Below are 18,788 nucleotides of genomic sequence, written 5' to 3'. Positions count from 1 at the left end.
GGCGCGGGAACTCCTCGTTCCCCAGCAACTTCTGAAACATACCCTCTACATATGCGGCAGCGTCTAGCCCCTCTGCCCCCTCCGGGAGGCCCACGATTCTCACATTCTGCCGGCGAGATCTGTTGTCCAGGTCCTCCAGCCTTTCCAGAAGCACTTTTTGCTGGTCCCTCAGCTTCCGAATTTCCACATCCGCCCCCGTTTGAAAGTCAACCTGTTCCTCCACTGACTTCTCCAACTGCTGGAGCTTCTCAGCCTGATCATCCAGCCTTTTTTCCCATCCAATCAATCGACTTCTGAAGCGGCTCCAAGTTGTCACGCTTCAAAGCCAAAAAGCCCTCCTGCATAGTCTGCAGCAGCTGCTCCATTGTGGGCTGGGCTGTCGGCTCCTTGCTCTGAACACCAGCCATGCTGGTCTCTCACAGCCTCCACTGTGCCCTTACTCGTCCACTTCTTCTGCTGTTTACGGTCCCGCCGGCTTCTTAGGTCCATACAATTCTGTATGGGTCCAGTGCCTGAGTACTATTGCTTTCCAGTTCCGTGCTCAAAAGCGCAAAAAAGTCAGGGGAAAAGGTCCAAAAGTCCGACCGAAACAGGAGCCACCAAATGTGCGACCTTTTTCAAGTAGTTTATGCATTTACTTTTTCCAATTATTTAGCATAGATTCAAAATTTGGTGATGAAGAAATTCATTGGCTACAAAATAGAACCAATCTCTACAGTAAAAATTATTTCTTCCTGTACAATAGTTTATTTGGTATCTGTTGATCTTTCGGCTTTGGTAGTTCTGTTAAAATTGATCCAATTCATTTATTTATTTAGAAAAATATATATTTTTTCAAATTTTAACAATTAAACACACCACACACACAACATTTACAAAATACAACCAACCCAAAATAAAACAAACCACCTCCCTAGCAGTTGGCGGCAACCAACACCTCATCTATTTGGAATCTCTCACTCACCCCCTCAGAGCAAATTTCACCTTCTCCAAATACAAGATTTCCATTAGATCCCCCCAGCCATACCAAGGCAACGAGGCGAAGGCTAAAACATCTGTCTCCATTCCCATCTGCAAATCCGGTAAGCCCGACACCCCGAATATGGCCCCCAGGGAACTGGGCTCCAAGTCCACATATAAGAATTGCCGACATGGTGCTGTACGCTGGCCCCCAAAACATCTCCCAACTTCGGACAGGACCAGAGCATGTATACATGATTGGCTGGGCCCCTCCCACACTGCTCACAAATATCCTCCACCCCCTCAAACAACCGGCTCATCCTCTACTTCATAAAGGTGCACTCTGTGCATTACCTTTAGCTGTATCAACCCCAGCCACGAACAAGAGGTTGAGACATTCCTCCTCCGCAGCACCTCACTCCACAGTCCCTCCTCCAGCGCCAACCCCAGCTCTTCTTCCCACTTGGCTGTAACCCCCTTCAGTGACGCCATGTCCTCCTCCAAAATCCTCCCATTAATCGCGGAGACGACGACAACTCTCAACCTCAGCAACGAGGAGGGTGGTGCTATTGGAAAGGTCTTACAGACCATCACAAAATCCCGCAACTGCATGTACCGGAAAACGTCCCCTCGTGGCACCCCAAATTTCACCCCCAACTCCTCCAGACTCGCAAACTGTTCTCCTGGGAACAGATCCTTTATTTCCCCACCCCTCTCTCCTCCCATTTCCGAAACCTCGCATCCGTGCTCCCAGGCTCAATCCCATGGTGCCCCCAAATCAACTTTGACCCTGCACCCAACGTGAAAGTGCTGCCGAAACTGCCTACGTATTTTCAGCCTGGCCGTTACCACCGGACTCCCTGCACACCTAGGGTGGCACGGTAGCCTTGTGGATAGCACAATTGCTTCACAGCTCCAGGGTCCCAGGTTCAATTCCGGCTTGGGTCACTGTCTGTGTGGAGTCTACACATCCTCCCCGTGTGTGCGTGGGTTTCCTCCGGGTGCTCCGGTTTCCTCCCACAGTCCAAAGATGTGCAGGTTAGGTGGATTAGCCATGATAAATTGCCCTTAGTGTCCAAAATTGCCCTTAGTGTTGGGTGGGGTTGCTGGGTTATGGGGATAGGGTGGCGGTGTTGAACTTGGGTTGGGTGCTCTTTCCAAGAGCCGGTGCAGACTCGATGGGCTGAATGACCTCCTTCTTCACTGTAAATTCTATGAAACCTCCCCTGAGCAAACTGAAGCGGCGCCATTGCCAATGCACACAACCTCAACCCCTTACAAAAACATGCCTCCATCTTCACCCACAAAGCCTCCGTCTTCCTACTTCAGCCCCGTGCCTTCTCAGCGTTCATAGTCGACAAAATCAGCCTCTCGACCCCCATTAAAAACATTTTTTGCAGAAAGACCAGCGGGCACTGAAACAAGAATAAAAACCATGGCAAAATGTCCAACTTATCCACCTGCACCCGGCCTGCCAACGATGAGGGAAGGCTATCCCACCTCCGCAAATCCACCGTAACTGCCCACCAAACTTACGAAGTTCAACTTACGCAGCTGACCCCAGTCCCGAGCCACCTGCACTGCCAGATACCTAAAGTGGGTTGTTGCCACCCAAAATGGCATACCCCCACCCCAACTCCTGCCCCTGGTGAAGATACCACAAAACACTTGCTTTTTCCCAAATTTAACTTGTAGCCTGAAAACGCCTCAAATTTCCTAAGCAGTCCCATTATATCCCCCGCTGACGAGCCTGGATTGGAGATACACAACAGATCATCAGTGTACAGGGACACCCTATGCCCCCCCCCCCCCTTCACTATCCCCCTCCATTTATCTGAGCACCTCAGCGCAATGGCAAAGGGCCCTATTGCCAGTGCGAGCAGAAGGGGGGGAGCATGGGGCACCTGCAGAGGAAAGTACCCTGAATTCATCTCGTTTACTTGCACACTCACCATCTGGTCCTGATGCAACAGTTTTACCCAGACCTCAATCCCAAACCTCTCCAACACTGCAAACAATTAGCTTCACTCCACGCAATCAAATGCCTTCTCTGCATCCAGTGCCACCACCAACTCCAACTTTTTCCCTTCAGCCAGAGAAAGCACCACATTCAACAGGTGCCGCACATTAGACGGCAACTGTCTGCCCCTCACAACCCCTGTCTGCTCTTCCCCAATCACCTTCGGGAGGCATTCCTCTAACCTAACTGCCAACACCTTCACCCTCTTGCAACAGCACCACCAAGTCGTCTTTCAAAATCTCCAAATGCAAGAAAACTCTTGCTCGCTTCACTGCTCCCCCCGACCCTTGCACGTTCCACGTCAGCGGGGGGGGGGGGGGGGGGGGGGGGGGGAGGTCTTACCGCTCACACACACACCCGCCCTTCTGTCAGTCAAACCCACTACACCTGACCTCGCCCAGCAAGTGGGACCCAGTTCTACCCCTAGTCACTGGCAACCACCTGCCTCCCCTCCCCCTTTCCAGAAACCCACCAGCCATTTCCTTGCTCAACCAACTCACCCCAGTATTACCCCCTCCCCCAACCATTCGCACCTCCCAGGACCATCGAGACCTGTCCATAAACTTTCCAATGGCCTTGGTCCCTTTCCCCCCCACCTTGCTCCCATTCTCGAGCCTACTTGCGTCTGCTAGCACGGTGGCCCCAGCTGGAGCCTCCTCCCCCCATATAGTGAGAACTATCCAGCACCCTAGCTCCCCCACCAAACTCCCAGCACCCTAATCCCCCAAACCCAAAAGCAACAAATCTCAACTGATAAACCCCAAACCACCCCTTCTCAAACACCACTTAACAAAAAAGAAAAAGAAAAAAATGGAGAGTAAAAACAGCAACAATGCAAAAAACAAAAAGTAAAAGAAAAAATCTTATCGCCATCAAAGTCCAAACTCTGTTCAGTCCCAGTCCTTCAGCTTTCATGACTACCTCTGTCTCCTCCGCCATCTCAAAATAGTTGTCTCTGGACTTTGTGTGACTCTCAGCTTCACTGGGTAGACCACCCCAAACCTCGCCTTGCTTTTATGCAACACCGCCTTCGCCCGACCAAAGGCCGCCTGCCTTCTCGCCAGCTCTGCCGTGAGATCCTGGTGTATACTTATACCACCACCGTCCAACATTATCTTTCATTTTAGCTTCGCCCATTTCCGCGTGCTCCTTCATCTGATAGCTGTGGAAGCAGACGATCACATCCCTCGGTGGCTCATTCGCCCTTGGCTTCGACCAGAGTGACCGTGCGCCGCGCCCAACTCGTAGACGGAGGGAGAGAATTTAGTGCAACCAAGGAGAAAACTAAAATTGTTTTTTCCCTTTACAGACGCTGGGTGATCTGTGTATTTCCAGTAGCAGTTTTATGTTATACCTATTTAGTCTAGGAATATCACATGGCTCAGTAAAATAAAATGATTTTGTTTTCTTCAGCGCTGGAACATGTGCCAAATTCAGTGCGTTTGTGGAAAGCAGCAGTTGAATTGGAGGAACCTGAAGATGCACGGATTATGCTCAGTAGAGCTGTTGAATGCTGCCCTACAAGTGTTGAAGTAAGTCCTGATTTTTTTTTTAAAGATAGAACAGTGATTCTTTATATTCTATGTAGTGGGTACCCAAATTAAGGAGGTAATGGGTAGGATTTCTGGCCCTTCCAGTCGCAAGATTTTCAGATCCGAAGGTGACCCCCTTGTGGCAGGTTCCCCAGTTGCAGGATGGGCGAGCCACGCACATCGGCAGGACCGGAGGATCGCGCCAATGGCAAGCTGCCTCTGCCGTCGCTGAAACGCTGGGGGGAGGGTGTCTTGAAAATCCCACTCATAGTCTTCTTAAACACACAAGTTTTACAGTTGTGAATCTGAAGTTGAAATTGTTTTTCTGTTATAGCTTTGGCTTGCTTTAGCCAGATTGGAAACCTATGAGAATGCTCGGAAAGTGCTCAACAAAGCAAGAGAAAACATCCCAACAGACAGGCATATTTGGATTACTGCAGCAAAACTAGAAGAGGCTAATGGAAATACTCAGATGGTGGAAAAAATCATTGACAGAGCTATTACTTCACTTAGAGCTAATGGAGTGGAAATTAATCGCGAACAGTGGATTCAGGTAATTGCCCGACTTAACGCTGGTACCAGGCAGACCTTTTCAATTGAGTTGAATCACTAGCTGTATTCTGTTAAGTCAGTTGAATCTGATACAATGTAGGAAACCTAAACAAAAAGTTAATGGCCGTCTACCATTGTATGTTTCTGAGCATAACATGCTGCATGCAAGTAGTGATCATAACATTTCAGGTATTAAGAAACTGCAGATGTGATATTGGAGATAACACTTAAAAGCTAATGGTGTTTAAGGTGGGTAAGAGCAAACCGTTCTCACATTTCCCCAGGTTAAATGTTGGAAGGTAACTTAAGTACAAAGCCTTGCTAAAAGGGAAGCAAGACGCCATCAAATGTCATGAGATTTAAAATATATATATTTTGAGATATTTTCTCTTGGATTTTTTAATGTTTAGTATATATCAGGACTCGCAGAATCCTTTTTTACCAAAATCCTTCTACCACATTGAATATTTTCATGTGTGCTGTCAAAAACTAAACTAGGCTTAAATGCACAGAATCATTGCAATTGTTTTTTTTATTTTGCCAAATCACAAATACTGTTTCATAATTAGTAAAATGATCGAGGAACACCATCCCTTTGCACTGTACACCATTAACTGCAAATGAATTTGTGAACTTGACTTTGCAGGTGACAGTGTAATGGGGTTGGGGATTTTCCTGTGCAGAGGTAATTTTCTAAGCATCATTTTGCTGTGCAAGCTTCAGTAGTTATTGCCTAGTTTTAAGTTTTAATAGGTTTTTCCGATGCTCATTTCTCACATAATTCCTTTGCGTGAGCCATGGGCAGAGGCTGTAGAGAATATGGAAGTAATTTCTGTTATTAAGAAATATTTCAAAGTAAGAAAATAAAAATACTTCAGTGCCTATTGTGTTCCCCAAAGTGCTTCACTCTGCAGATCAATATGGCAACCAAATTGCATCCAAAAGATTTGATTGGCTGTTTAGAAGCTCATGACCTAAGCTACTGCTGTCTAAACTAAAATATTATGTGTGCTAGTGTGGTGAGAAATGTTAAGATGACTAACTTTGGTTGCCTTCTCAGGCAGTTTTTAGTTTGTCTGTTGGAAACTGTCCTATATGCTGGTGTAACCTCTGAGGGTAGTACCCAATAACTTGAATATTTAGAAACCTGTTTAAATGACTTTACAATTCTAGGCCGAATGGACCTGTACTGTAATTTGAAGCTAGTATAATTTTATTTAAACATAAAGAAATGTAAAGTTTGTCACTCCCTGTCAATTGCGTGCAGAACTGATTGTCATGCTTTTAGATTTGGCTCACTGCTTCAGTTGATCAAAGACACATTTGATGGTAAAATGTTTGCTTCGTTTCTGACTCGCTAGTGAACTTCCTCCAGATGTTATGGAAGTCATTGGATGTTTTGAGCATTACAATTTTTTTTATAGGACATCACCATGGTTTAGTTTCAGCATTCTTTGGAGTTGCTTTTAAAACTATGCTTTAATTCATCAATGTATTGTAACCATGCAACGACATTGTGAATTTTATGATTTGTCCTCATTGATAAATTTCATCAGATTTTATTACCCAAACTGAATAAAGTAGTTTGTGTCATCCAAATTTGCAAATAATTTGGGGCAATTGTTTTGTAGTGCAGTAAAATCTTTGTTATCCAGCATGCTCCAGGAATTGATGGTTGTTAGCTGATCAAAATGGTGGTTAACAGAGAATTGCATTACTTCAGATGCAAGGTGCTGAAGTTCAGGGAAGAAGGGAAGCAACTGGGTGGTCAAGGGCTCAAGCACAGCAGGGCAACACGGTAAAACCACCACAGCTGAAGACTAAGCTAACACCAAAACTGACACCATAACATCAGACAGACCGGCTTTTAAAAAAAAAAAAATTGAGTTGTCAGTTTCACTAACAGTTGCTCTACCTTTCTTCAGGCACAATAGGCAAAACTGACCCAACAACTTAATATTTTCAATGTAAAGCCCAAGAACATATGCAGATTTGTAATTACTGTTATTAATAGTTTTTTTAAAGAGTCTGTTATCTGAACATTGAAAGTAACTGGCCTTTATTTTAAAAATATTGCGCTGTCATAAATTCCTATTACTAGAGTATTCTGGTTGGTACAGTGCTAGATTATATTGCGTTAACTGAACTTGTACTAAAAACACAACAATATTATAATAATAATGTAAGTTCTTGTAATTATAAGTCTGAGAAATTACTATTTTTGATATTAATCAGTTTGTTTTGTGCTTGTATGACATTGCTCTGTCTGCTATTTTAGTGGAAGCACCTATTTGAAATGAATGGGTTACTGTCCATTCAAACAGTGGATATTGGAGTGTTGCATAATTAAGTACTAGTCTGCTAAGGTAATTTCTATATTTGTCCTATTTTATGATTTAGGGATGACTTCAAGTTTTACATACAAATTTCGTTTTTTTTTTTTTTTTGCTGCCTCACGGCGCCAGGTCCGATCCTGGCTGTCCGTGTGGAGTTTGCACATCCTTCCTGTGTTTGCGTGGGTTTCGCCCCCACAACATGCAGGGTAGGTGGATTGGCCATGCTAAATTGCCCCTTAATTGGAAAAAATGAATTGGGTACTCTTTTAAAAATCAAATATCCATTTTTATCTGAATTAATAAAATAAATACTGTTCTTTTGTTTTCTTTTGGAATATGGGTTACGCTAGCAAGGCAGTATTTAACACCCAGCCTAATTGCACTGAAAGCATTAAGAGTTAACCATCTTGTGTAAGGTTGAGGTCACACTTAGGCTAGACTGTGTAGGAATGGAAGGTCTCTTCTTTGAAGCGCATTGAGTTTTTTGTGCAATCTGGCTGCATTTGTGGCCAATTTCTCTCGTGCTGCCCCACACATTGTCAGATTTATTGCATTTATTTTCACAATTGGTGGGATTTGTGCTCATTGTGAGTTTCTGGTTGACTGCCATGCCCACTAGGCAGCCGTACCCACTTTTTTTTACTTCCAATTACAGCAACAGCAACCTGCAATGGTAAAAGTGGTAGATAAGTACAAAATGTCCTAAGATGTTTTGCAAGTGTTTATAAAGAAAACTTTGACACGGAACCGCATACTGAGATATTAGTAAGAAGTCTTACAACACCAAGTTAAAGTCCAACAGGTTTGTTTCAAATTGCGAGCTTTCGGGGTATTGCTCCTTCCTCAGGTGAATGAAGAGGTATGTTCCAGAAACATAAATATAGACAGTCAAAGATGCAAGACAATGCTTTGAATATGAGCATTTGCAGCTAATTAAGTCTTTACAGATCCAGGCATAGAGGTAACCCCAGGTTAAAGAGGTGTGAATTGTCTCAAGCCAGAACAGTTGGTAGGATTTCGCAAGCCCAGGCCAGATGATGGGGGATGAATATAATGCAACATGAATCCAAGGTCCCAGCTGAGGCCGCACTCGTGTGCGGAACTTGGCTATAACTTTCTGCTCGCCGATTTTGTGTTGTCGGGCGTCCTGAAGGCCGCCTTGGAGAACGCTAACCCGGAGATCAGAGGCTGAATGTCCTTGACTGCTGAAGTGTTCCCCGACTGGAAGGGAACATTCCTGTCTGGCGATGTTCGTTCATCCGTTGTCGCAGCGACTGCATGGTCTTGCGAATATACCATGCTTCTGGACAAGCTTTCCTGCAGCCTATGAGCTACACAACGTTGGCTGAGTCGCACAAGTATGTACCGCGTACCTAGTGGGTGGTGTTCTCATGTGTATTGTCCCATGTCGATGATCTGACATGTCTTGCAGAGATTGCTATGGCAAGGTTGTGTGGTGTCATGGTAGCTGTTCTGAAGGCTGGGTAGTTTGCTACAAACAATGGTTTGTTTGAGGTTGCGCGGTTGTTTGAAGGCAAGTAGTGGGGGTGTGGGGATGACCTTGGCAAGATGTTCATCTTCATCGATGACGTGTTGAAGGCTGTGAAGAATGATGTGTTATCTGAGTTAGTTTAACATTGACTGCAACTGGATGCTGTGAGACTAGAAACAGGCTTCCGACACAGGAGATGGTCCAACACTGTTTTATTGAACCTGCTGGTTGCTGTACATAATCTGCTGTGGGTTGACACTCTATTAATCTAAACTGATAATCTCTGACTGGCTTGACCAGACTAGCTCTCTGTCACATGGAGACGGTGCTTACGGCCTTGAGCACTCTAACTATCTCTGTAGCTGTATCCTGTGAGAAGAGTGAGAGTCTTAATACCTAGTGTGTTTTATAGTGGTAGTGTCCTGTCTGGTGATTGGTTGTTCTGTGTCGTGTGTGTTCATTAGTTATCCTGTGTGTCAATCACTGCTTGTCTGCATTTCATTATATACATAAGTGGATATTATGACATCTCCCCTTTTTGAAATAAATTTTGGAATGTGGCTGTATATACATGTATGACTATGTACAAGCGGTGAGTGAATGAACATATGTACATGGGAAGGTGTCTATCATGCAGATACAGAGCAAACTGAACAGAATTTACAGGATTCAAGTCTATAGATCAGTCTTTGTGGTGGGCGACGAATTCTTGTCGATCGCCTCAGGTGGAGGGGGGGGACGCCGGCACCTGGACAGGTGGGATTGCTGCCAGATCGGTGTCCTCGTGGACAGGCGGGATTGCTGCCAGATCGGTGGCCACGTGGTGCGAGATGTCCTGAGGTGGCATGATGACATGCAGAGAAGTGCGGTCAGGTGGTGGGCAGGCAACTTTGCGCAGCGCCCTCCTGTTGCGCCATAGAATGGAGCCATCAGCCATTTTAACAACGAAAGACGTGGGGCGGCCTGTCTGACGACAACAGCTGGGGTTGACCAGCCGCCCTCAGGCAACTGGACGCGAACAACATTTTTTGGAGCCAGCGCAGGCAGATCAGTGGCACGCGCATCATACGTGATCTTCTGCTGGTCCCTGGATCGCTGCACTTTCTGCAGCACCATGAGGTGGTCAAGGTCTGGAACATGGATGGCTGGAACAGTCGTCCGCAGGTTGCGGTTCATGAGCAGCTGCGCCGGAGACAAACCAGTCGACAGGGGTTGCCCTGTATGCCAACAGCGCCAGGTTAAAATCAGAGGCTGAGTCTGCAGCCTTGTAAAGCAGCCGCTTGACAATATGGACCCCCATTCTCGGCCTTCCCGTTTGATTGTGGGTAATGGGGACTGGATGTGATATGCCTGAAGTGGTTGGCTCGTGCAAAGTCGGACCACTCTTGGCTGTAGAAACATGGACCATTGTCACTCATTACTGTGAGTGGTATCCCGTGCCTGGCAAACGTCTCCTTGCAGGCTTTGATGGCTGACTTGGACGTGAGGTCCGACAGTTTCACCACTTCCGGGTAGCTGGAGAAGTAGTCGACTAAAAACACGTAATCACGCCCATTTGCGTGGAAGAGGTCTATCCCCACCTTGGACCACGGAGAGGTCACAATCTCGTGCTGTTGCAGTGTTTCCTTGGGCTGTGATGGTTGGAATTTCTGGCATGTTGTGCAGTTGAGGACCGTGTTGGCAATGTCCTGGCTGATGCCAGGCCAGTAAACTGCCTGCCGAGCTCTGCGTCGACATTTCTCGACCCCAAGGTGACCCTCATGGATCTGTCTGAGCACCATGGTTTGCATGCTTTGGGGAATGACGACTCTATCCAGTTTAAGAAGGGTCCCGTCAACAACCGTTAACTCGTCCTTAACGTTGAAGAACTGGGGGCACTGCCCCTTTTGCCAGCCATGGGCGAGGTGTTGCATCACACGCTGCAGTAGAGGATCTTTGGCAGTTTCTTCACGCATTTGGACAACTCGTTCATCAGTGGCTGGGAAGTTGCTGGCTCACAACTGTATCTGTGCCTCAATGTGGTGAATGAAGTCGCCCTGTTCACACGGCGTGGTGATGGATCAGGGTAGGGCATCCGCGATGATCCGCTACCCGGTGTGTAGTTCTAAGTCATATAGGCGGAGACGAAGAAGAATTCGCTGCAGCCGAGGTGTCATATCATTTAAATCCTTCTGGATTACGTGGACTAAAGGCTTGTGGTCTGTTTCCACCGTGAACTTTGGCAGACCGTATACGTAGTCATGAAACTTGACTATTCCTGTCAGGAGACCCAAGCACTCTCTTTCGATCTGGGCATACCGTTGTTCGGTCGGAGTCATGGCCCTGGATGCATATGCCACTGGAGCCCAGGACGAGGAGTCGTCTCTGGAGGAGCACTGCACCAATGCCGTCCTGGCTTGCGTCTGTGGATATCTTGGTATCCTTGGTCGGGTCAAAGAGCGCCAGTACTGGGGTTGTGGAGAGCATCGCCTTCAGCTCAAGCCACTCCACTTGATGTGCGGGAAGCCACTGGAACACTGGACTTTTTTACGAGATGCCAGGGGGGCTGTGGTGTGGGATGCCATGTTAGGAATGAATTTTCTGAGAAAATTTACCATCCCAAGGAAACGTAGGACCATCTTTTTGTCCTCTGGGGTCTTCATGGCATTGATTGCCAGTACCTTGTCAGCATCAGGTTGCACACCCTGCTGTGAAATGTGGTCACCCAGAAACTTGATAGCGGACCGACCAAATGAGCATTTGGCCCTGTTGAGCTGGAGGCCATTTTCGTGGATCCTCTGGAAAACCTGTCTGAGGCGAGCGATGTGATCCTCGGGCGTTGTGCACCAGATGATCACGTCGTCCACATAGCCTCGCACCCCCTCGATGCCCTCCATCATTTGCTCCATTATTCGATGAAAGACTTCAGAAGCTGAAATTATATCGAAAGGCATGCGGTTGTAGCAATACCTGCCAAACGGAGTGTTAAATGTGCACAGCTTCCTACTGGACTCGTCCAGCTGTATCTGCCAGAAACTACGTGAGGCGTCCAGCTTGGTGAAAAATTTGGCATGAGCCATCTCACAGGTTAATTCTTCTTGCTTCGGGATCGGGTAGTGCTCTCGCATGATGTTGTGATTCAGGTCTTTGGGATCGATGCAAATGCGGAGTTCACCAGAGGGTTTCTTGACGCAGACCATGGAGCTGATCCAGTCTGTTGGTTCCGTGACCTTTGAAATGATACCCTTGTCTTGAAGCTCTCGTAGCTGTGTTTTCAGACGATCCTTGAGAGGAGCTGGCTCCCGGCGTGGTGCATGGATGACTGGGGTGGCATTCGGCTTGAGTAGTATCTTGTAGCGATATGGGAGTGTGCCTATCCCATCAAACACATTGTGGTATTGCGTGAGAATGTCATCTATCTCAGCCTGTAGGTTCGCTTTGGGCGAGGCGGTCGCAGGTGTAGAGGACATGGCATGGACTCGCTGGACCAGATTTAGGAGTTTGCATGCGCGAGCACTGAACAGGGATGCCTTGTCAGGCCGGACGATCTCTAATCTTAACGTTGCCTTGTGAGATACACCTTACTGACACGATCCACTGGCAGCTATGGCATTGCCATTGTAGTCAAGGAGCTGGCAGGCTGGTGGAAGAATGCTAGGTTGGTTTCAGATGCTGCCGAGGTCTGACTGTGATATGAGATTCGCAGACGCGCCAGTGTCCAATTTGAATCGAATGCGACACTGGCTGACCGTGATGACAGCACACCACTCGTCATCAGGATCCACACTCAGGATTGAAAGGCGGTTTGCAGGCGCGGTGGAGACCAGCTCGCATGTGGTGATGATGCCCACCTGATATGGAGACTCAAGGCAGTCAGCATCGGGGTCCGTCTGGCTTTCGGGATCAGAATCCTGCATGCGCTGCAGCTGGGATCGCTGGCTGTTGCTCAGTGGAGCGGACCTGCAGAGGGCCGCATAATGCCCAGGCTTTCCACACTGTAGACATCGCCTGCCTTTGGCTGGACATTGCCGCTTTAAATGGGCGGAGCCACAATTTGGACACGTCATGACGCTGACGTAAGCGCGTTCGCACATGAGCAGTAGGGTCTTCGGCCTCCTCATCCTCCCGGTTGTGGCGTGCATGCGTAGGGACCCGGGAAATGTGCACGAAACAGCCACACTCCTCGATGCTCAGGCCTTGCATTTTAGCGATGGTCTGCACCCTTTCTGCCTCGTGGGAGGCCAGTTTTGCAGTTTCTGCCGCCCTGATGCGGGAGTAATGATTTCTGGCACGCTCATGGACAACGCACGTTTCGATGGCGATGGAGAGGGTCAACTGTTTGATTTTGAATAACTGCTCCCGCAGGGAGTTGGACTGGACCCCGAAAACGATCTGATCCCGGATCATGGAATCACCGTCGAGTCATAATTACATGACTGCACTAGGATGCGGAGATGGGTCAAGAAGGACTGAAAAGGTTCATCCTCACCCTGAAGCCTCTGTTGGAAGATGTACCGTTCAAAGCCCTCATTCACCTCGACTTCACAGTGGCTGTTGAATTTCAGCAGAACTGTCTTGAACTTCGTCTTGTCTTCGACATCGGCAAACATGAGCGAGTTAAAGATGTGGATGGCGTGATCCCCGCAGTCGACAGGAACAGCGCGATCTTCCTGGCATCTGATGCTGCCTCGAGGTCGGAGGCCTCGATATACAGGAGGAACTTCTGTTTGAAGACCTTCCAGTTGCCGCCGGAGTTGCGGAGGGTGCTGGATCTTTTCCATGCCGCTGGATGGTTGCTTGCTGGTCGTTGCAGATTCACTCGAGGTAGGTTCGATAGAGTTAATAGTTCCCTGGTACCATGATGTGTTATCTGAGTTGGTTTAACATTGACTGCAACTGGATGTAGTGAGACTAGAAACTGGCTTCTGACACAGGAGATGGTCCAACACTGTTTTATTGAACCTGCTGGTTGCTGTACATAATCTGCTGTGGGTTGACACTCGATTAATCTAAACTGATAACCTCTGACTGACTTGACCAGACTAGCTCTCTGTCACATGGGGACGGTGCTCACGGCCTTGTGCACTCGTAACTATCTTGGTAGCTGTATCCTGTGAGAAGAGGGAGAGTCATAATGCCAAGTGTGTTTTATAGTGGTAGTGCCCTGCCTGGTGATTGGTTGTTCTGTGTCGTGTGTGTTCATTGGTTATCCTGTGTGTCAATCACTGCCTGTCTGCATCTCATTATATACATGAGTGGATATTATGACAGAGAAGATGTCATAGTTTCTCCGTTCCTGGGAAGTACTGGACAACGAAGGGTACCCTGTCGGTTGTGTCCCGTGTTTATCTTAGGAGGTCGGTGCGGTTTTTTTGCTGTGGCGCGTTGGAACTTCGATCGATGAGTCGAGCGCCATATCCCGTTCGTACGAGGGCATCTTTCCGCATCTGTAGATGTCTGTTACGCTCCTCCTCGTCTGAGCGGATCCTGTGTATATGGAGAGCTTGTCCATAGGGGATGGCTTCTTTAATGTGTTTAGGGTGGAAAGCTGGAGAAGTGGAGCATCGTGAGGTTATCCGTGGGCTTGCGGTAAAGCGAAGTGCTGAGGTGACCATCCTTGATGGAGATGAGTGTGTCCAAGAATGCAACCGATTTTGGAGAGTAGTCCATGGTGAGTCTGATGGTGGGATGGAACTTATTGATGTGATTGTGTAGTCTTTTCAGTGATTCTTCGCCGTGGGTCCAAAGGAAAGAAATGTCATCAATGTATCTGGTGTATAACGTCGGTTGAAGGTCCTGTGCGGTGAGGAGGTCTTGTTCAAATTTGTGCATGAAGATGCTGGCATATTGAGGTGCGAATTTGGTCCCCATGGCTATTCCGTGCGTCTGGATGAAGAACTTGTTGTCGAAGGTGAAGACGTTGTGATCCAGAATGAAGTGGATGTTTCTGTAGGAAGTCTGTTGTGTCACGACAGAAGCTGGGCGGGCGTTCCTTGTACGGTGGGTTTCAAGATGCCCTCGATGTAGCCAAAGAGGTTCTCACACAGGGTCCCATTGCCTGATATGATAGGACGGCCTGGTGTGTTGGCCCTGTGTATTTTCGGGAGGCAGTAGAGATCTCCAACGCGGGGAGTACTTGTTGTCGAAGGTGAAGACGTTGTGATCCAGAATGAAGCGGATGAGTTGCAGAATTGTGTCTGGAGATTGGACTTGTTGTCGAAGGTGAAGACGTCTTGTTGTCGAAGGTGTCTTCTCCTTCGCAATTCTGCAACTCATCCGCTTCATTCTGGATCACAACGTCTTCACCTTCGACAACAAGTTCCCCCACCATCTGGCCTGGGCTTGCGAAATCCTACCAACTGTCCTGGCTTGAGACAATTCACACCTCTTTAACCTGGGGTTACCCCTATCTCTGGATCTGTAAAGACTGAATTAGCTGCAAATGCTTGCATTCAAAGCATTGTCTTGCATCTTTGACTTTGTCTATATATATATATATATATATATATATATATATGTATATATATATATATATTTTCTGGAACATACCTCTTCATTCACCTGAGGAAGGAGCAATGCTCCGAAAGCTCGTGATTTGAAACATGGTGGACTTTAACCTGGTGTTGTAAGAGTTCTTACTGTGCTCACCCCAGTCCATCGCCGGCATCTCCACATCTGAGATATTAGGGCAGAGGATCAATTGCTTGATCAAAGAGGTAGGTTTCGAGGAACATATCCAACATATTAAAGGGATAAAGAAGGGTGCGGATGCATGAGAGGCTGCAGGAATTCCTGAACCTAAGGTCTTGGCAGTCAAAGAAGCGACCACAAATACTGGGGCAATTAACAGTAAAGGGCACTCAAGAGACCAGAATTAGAGGAGTGCAGATGTGAGGGTTTCACAGCTGCAGAGGATTACAGAAGTAGGAATGGGTGAGGCGGTGAAGAGAATTGAAAATCAATTTTTTTTTAAATCGAGGCATTTTTTTAAACCTGTAGGTCAGTGAGTGATGGAATTTGGGGAGCGTTAGAACGTGGGCAGCGGAATTTTGGTTGACTTCAAGTTTATGGAGGGTGAAATACGAGAGCCTGGCCAGGCGTGTATTGCAATAGTTCAGTCTGGAGGTGACAGATGTGGATGATGGTTTCAACAACTGATAAGCTGAGACGGGGTGGAGTCAAGCTAGGTACGGAGATGGAAGTAGGCAGTCTTAGTTATGGTGCAAATACATGACTGGAAGCTCATCTTGGACCACATATGACATCAAGGTTGCAAATGGTGTGTTTGATCCTCAGTTGTTCGGGAGAAGGATATACAATTGTTCAAATAGTCTGACCTGCAACGGCATCATCTGCGACTCTCGATATACCTAAATGGTGCAATAACAAGAGGGCAAGTTGCATTATAAGATTTAATTTATAAATATAATGGAAAATAGTGTTCACTCATCTCTCCACTCTCATCTATTCTGTGCCTATGCCGTCATATTTTCTTTGTTTCATATGTTTTCTTCAGACTTCTGAATCCTTTCATGACCAAGTATAGATCCGTCTTGTAACACTGTTCTTGCTTGAAGTGTTCCTAGCACTGGTGAAAATGTGAATTGTCCAAATGTCTTTATCGCGCTTTCAAACCTTTTGTTGGCTTAAGTTGGACAGACATTTTTGTTAAGCACCGCAGGAAGCTGAGTTAACTTGCCTTCATATAACCCTTGTGTTTCTTTACTTGCCTACGCTCTTGATTTCTTGCTTTCTCTAGGATTGAACAGCCCTGTGTTCTGGATGTATATTGGATGCTTTAATAGGGAGGTATGAAGCAGCATTTTGAAGTACATCAGTTTGAATGTACAAAACATGACCTACCATTGGCAACTGTCTTGAACCCCCAGATGTATGCCAAAATCAGCTGTGTGTATATGCTGAACAAATATAACATTTTGCTTTTGATATTAACTTTCCTATTTTGAAGCAGATGAGTTTAGCATAACATATTCTAGTTTGCTGGGTGTTGAGTGTTTTTGCTCTCTATCTTATGCCGATTTCCTTCTCTGGAATTTCTGGTGTTCCACAAATTTGTCTTTTGCCGAAACGTTCCGGCTGTTCTCACCGGTGGGAACTTCCAGTTCCGCTGCCGACGCACCTCTGCCACGTGTCTCCTGGCGGCGAGGGGTGCACTCAGTGGGGAAACCCTGTTGACAATGGTGGAACCAGCAAATCCTGCAGCTGGCCAATAGCAGGCTGCCTCCGCCACCGTGATACAACAGCAGGTTGGGTGGAAAATCCCGTTCTTGGTGTTTCAGCATAACAAAGGTTTATGGTAACCTGAACAAGTTCAATTTTATTTTGTCATGGCGGATTCCAGGATTTTGTCAGTATTTTCATAGAACCATAGAATTTACAGTGCTGAAGGAGGCCATTTGGCCCATCGAGTCTGCACCAGCCCTTTGAAAGAGCACCCTACCCAAGCCCCACACCCCAACCTCCCTGGAACCTAGTAACCCCACTTAGCCTTTTTGGACACAAAGGGCAATTTAGCGTAGCCAATCCACCTAACCTGCACATCTTTGCACTGTGGGAGGGAACCGGAGCACCCGGAGGATACCCACGCAGACACGGGGAGAATGTGCAGACTCCGCACAGACAGTGAAGAAGCCGGGAATTGAACCTGGGACCCTGGAGCTGTGAAGCAACTGTGCTAACTACTGTGCTGCCCTTTTTAGTGACCAGTTTCCATGATTCTTCCATTTGTAATTGTGGCTTTAGGTTAATGGCGACTGCTAATGTGTGGGAGTGTAGGATTTTGCCGAGGTTTTGCTTGTTTCGATGCCGTGATCTATGATTCCATTCATTTCTCAGTAATAACTGCAGTTCTCAGTAATAACCTGAATACAACCAACCAAAATGGTATTACTTCTCTGGTTTCTAATTTAAAGTTAACACACCACTTAAATTATGAAGCTGTAGCCCTGAATTTGACCTAATAGGAGCAAGGTGCATTTGGGTCAGTCATTTGATTTATATACTGCCCTATTGTGCTCAATTGATTTCACTGGAGCTGAAAATGAGATGGAGTGTAAATGTAGCAGCCAACCTGACCGGTTCTTTCTTAATATTGCGGCTATGAGATCGTCGGACTACTTCTATTGTAGGTAAATGTTTTGTTTTGGGACACTTTTACTGGAATGAATACATGATTAATGTAATGTACTACCTGGCATAGTGCTGCTGTAGGATTTGAATGCAGTCATTGTGAGCAGTATTCACATTTTAATTGGTGCTGCATTTCATTTTTTCACACTCTTATACTTGAATGATGGGGAAGTGGGTACAGGCTTCACTCCGGAACTTGAACACACCACCTTCATTGGCATGCAGAGGGAGCACTGCATTATCCAAAGTATCTTTTGGGTGAAATGCAAAACCAAGCCATTGTATGTCTGGAATAAAAGGTTCTATGGCACCATTTGAAGCACTGCAGGAGTTTCTCTTTTGTGTGCTGCCCAACTTTCCTTTGTAATTCACCACCAAAAAATGTGTATTTACCTATTGCTTATCGTAGGATAAGGCATAAACGTAAGTATATGTTCTTCTAGCCAGTTGGCGTGTCAGTGATAGACCGCTGCTGTTAGAACGTTTTTGACAAAATCTTCTGAATCTGCACACATTTAGTTGAGAAGCTGGTTGTCCAATAATTGCATTTTTTCTTTGCAGCCCTACTATGTCTTCCCACTTAAAATATGGAAATACGGATGCAGGCTAATTCTATTCCAGTGCTACACATGGGGAGGCCATGCTTGATGGGTGCTAACTTGTTGAAGGAGGTACACCATTGTGGCTCAGATTTGCTGGCTGTGCTGCCTACAAGTGTGGCTCCCTGCTGGGATTGTGTAATTACTTTTATGGAGTATTTAACATGA

At 46.6% G+C, this 18,788-nt stretch overlaps 1 protein-coding gene across 1 annotated transcript in view; it reads left to right on the top strand.

Moving 5' to 3' along the window:
* prpf6 (PRP6 pre-mRNA processing factor 6 homolog (S. cerevisiae)) overlaps positions 1 to 18,788 on the top strand; it is a 110,025-nt gene that overhangs the window by 37,006 nt on the left and 54,231 nt on the right. The window contains exons 10-11 of the mRNA XM_072514866.1: positions 4,394 to 4,512; positions 4,847 to 5,065. Coding sequence (XP_072370967.1) covers positions 4,394 to 4,512; positions 4,847 to 5,065 — 338 coding nt within the window. The remainder of the gene's footprint in view (positions 1 to 4,393; positions 4,513 to 4,846; positions 5,066 to 18,788) is intronic.

Source organism: Scyliorhinus torazame, chromosome 8, assembly GCF_047496885.1.
Source record: "Scyliorhinus torazame isolate Kashiwa2021f chromosome 8, sScyTor2.1, whole genome shotgun sequence".
Taxonomy (NCBI): Eukaryota; Metazoa; Chordata; class Chondrichthyes; order Carcharhiniformes; family Scyliorhinidae; genus Scyliorhinus; species Scyliorhinus torazame.
This window is presented reverse-complemented; position numbering and strand designations above follow the sequence as displayed.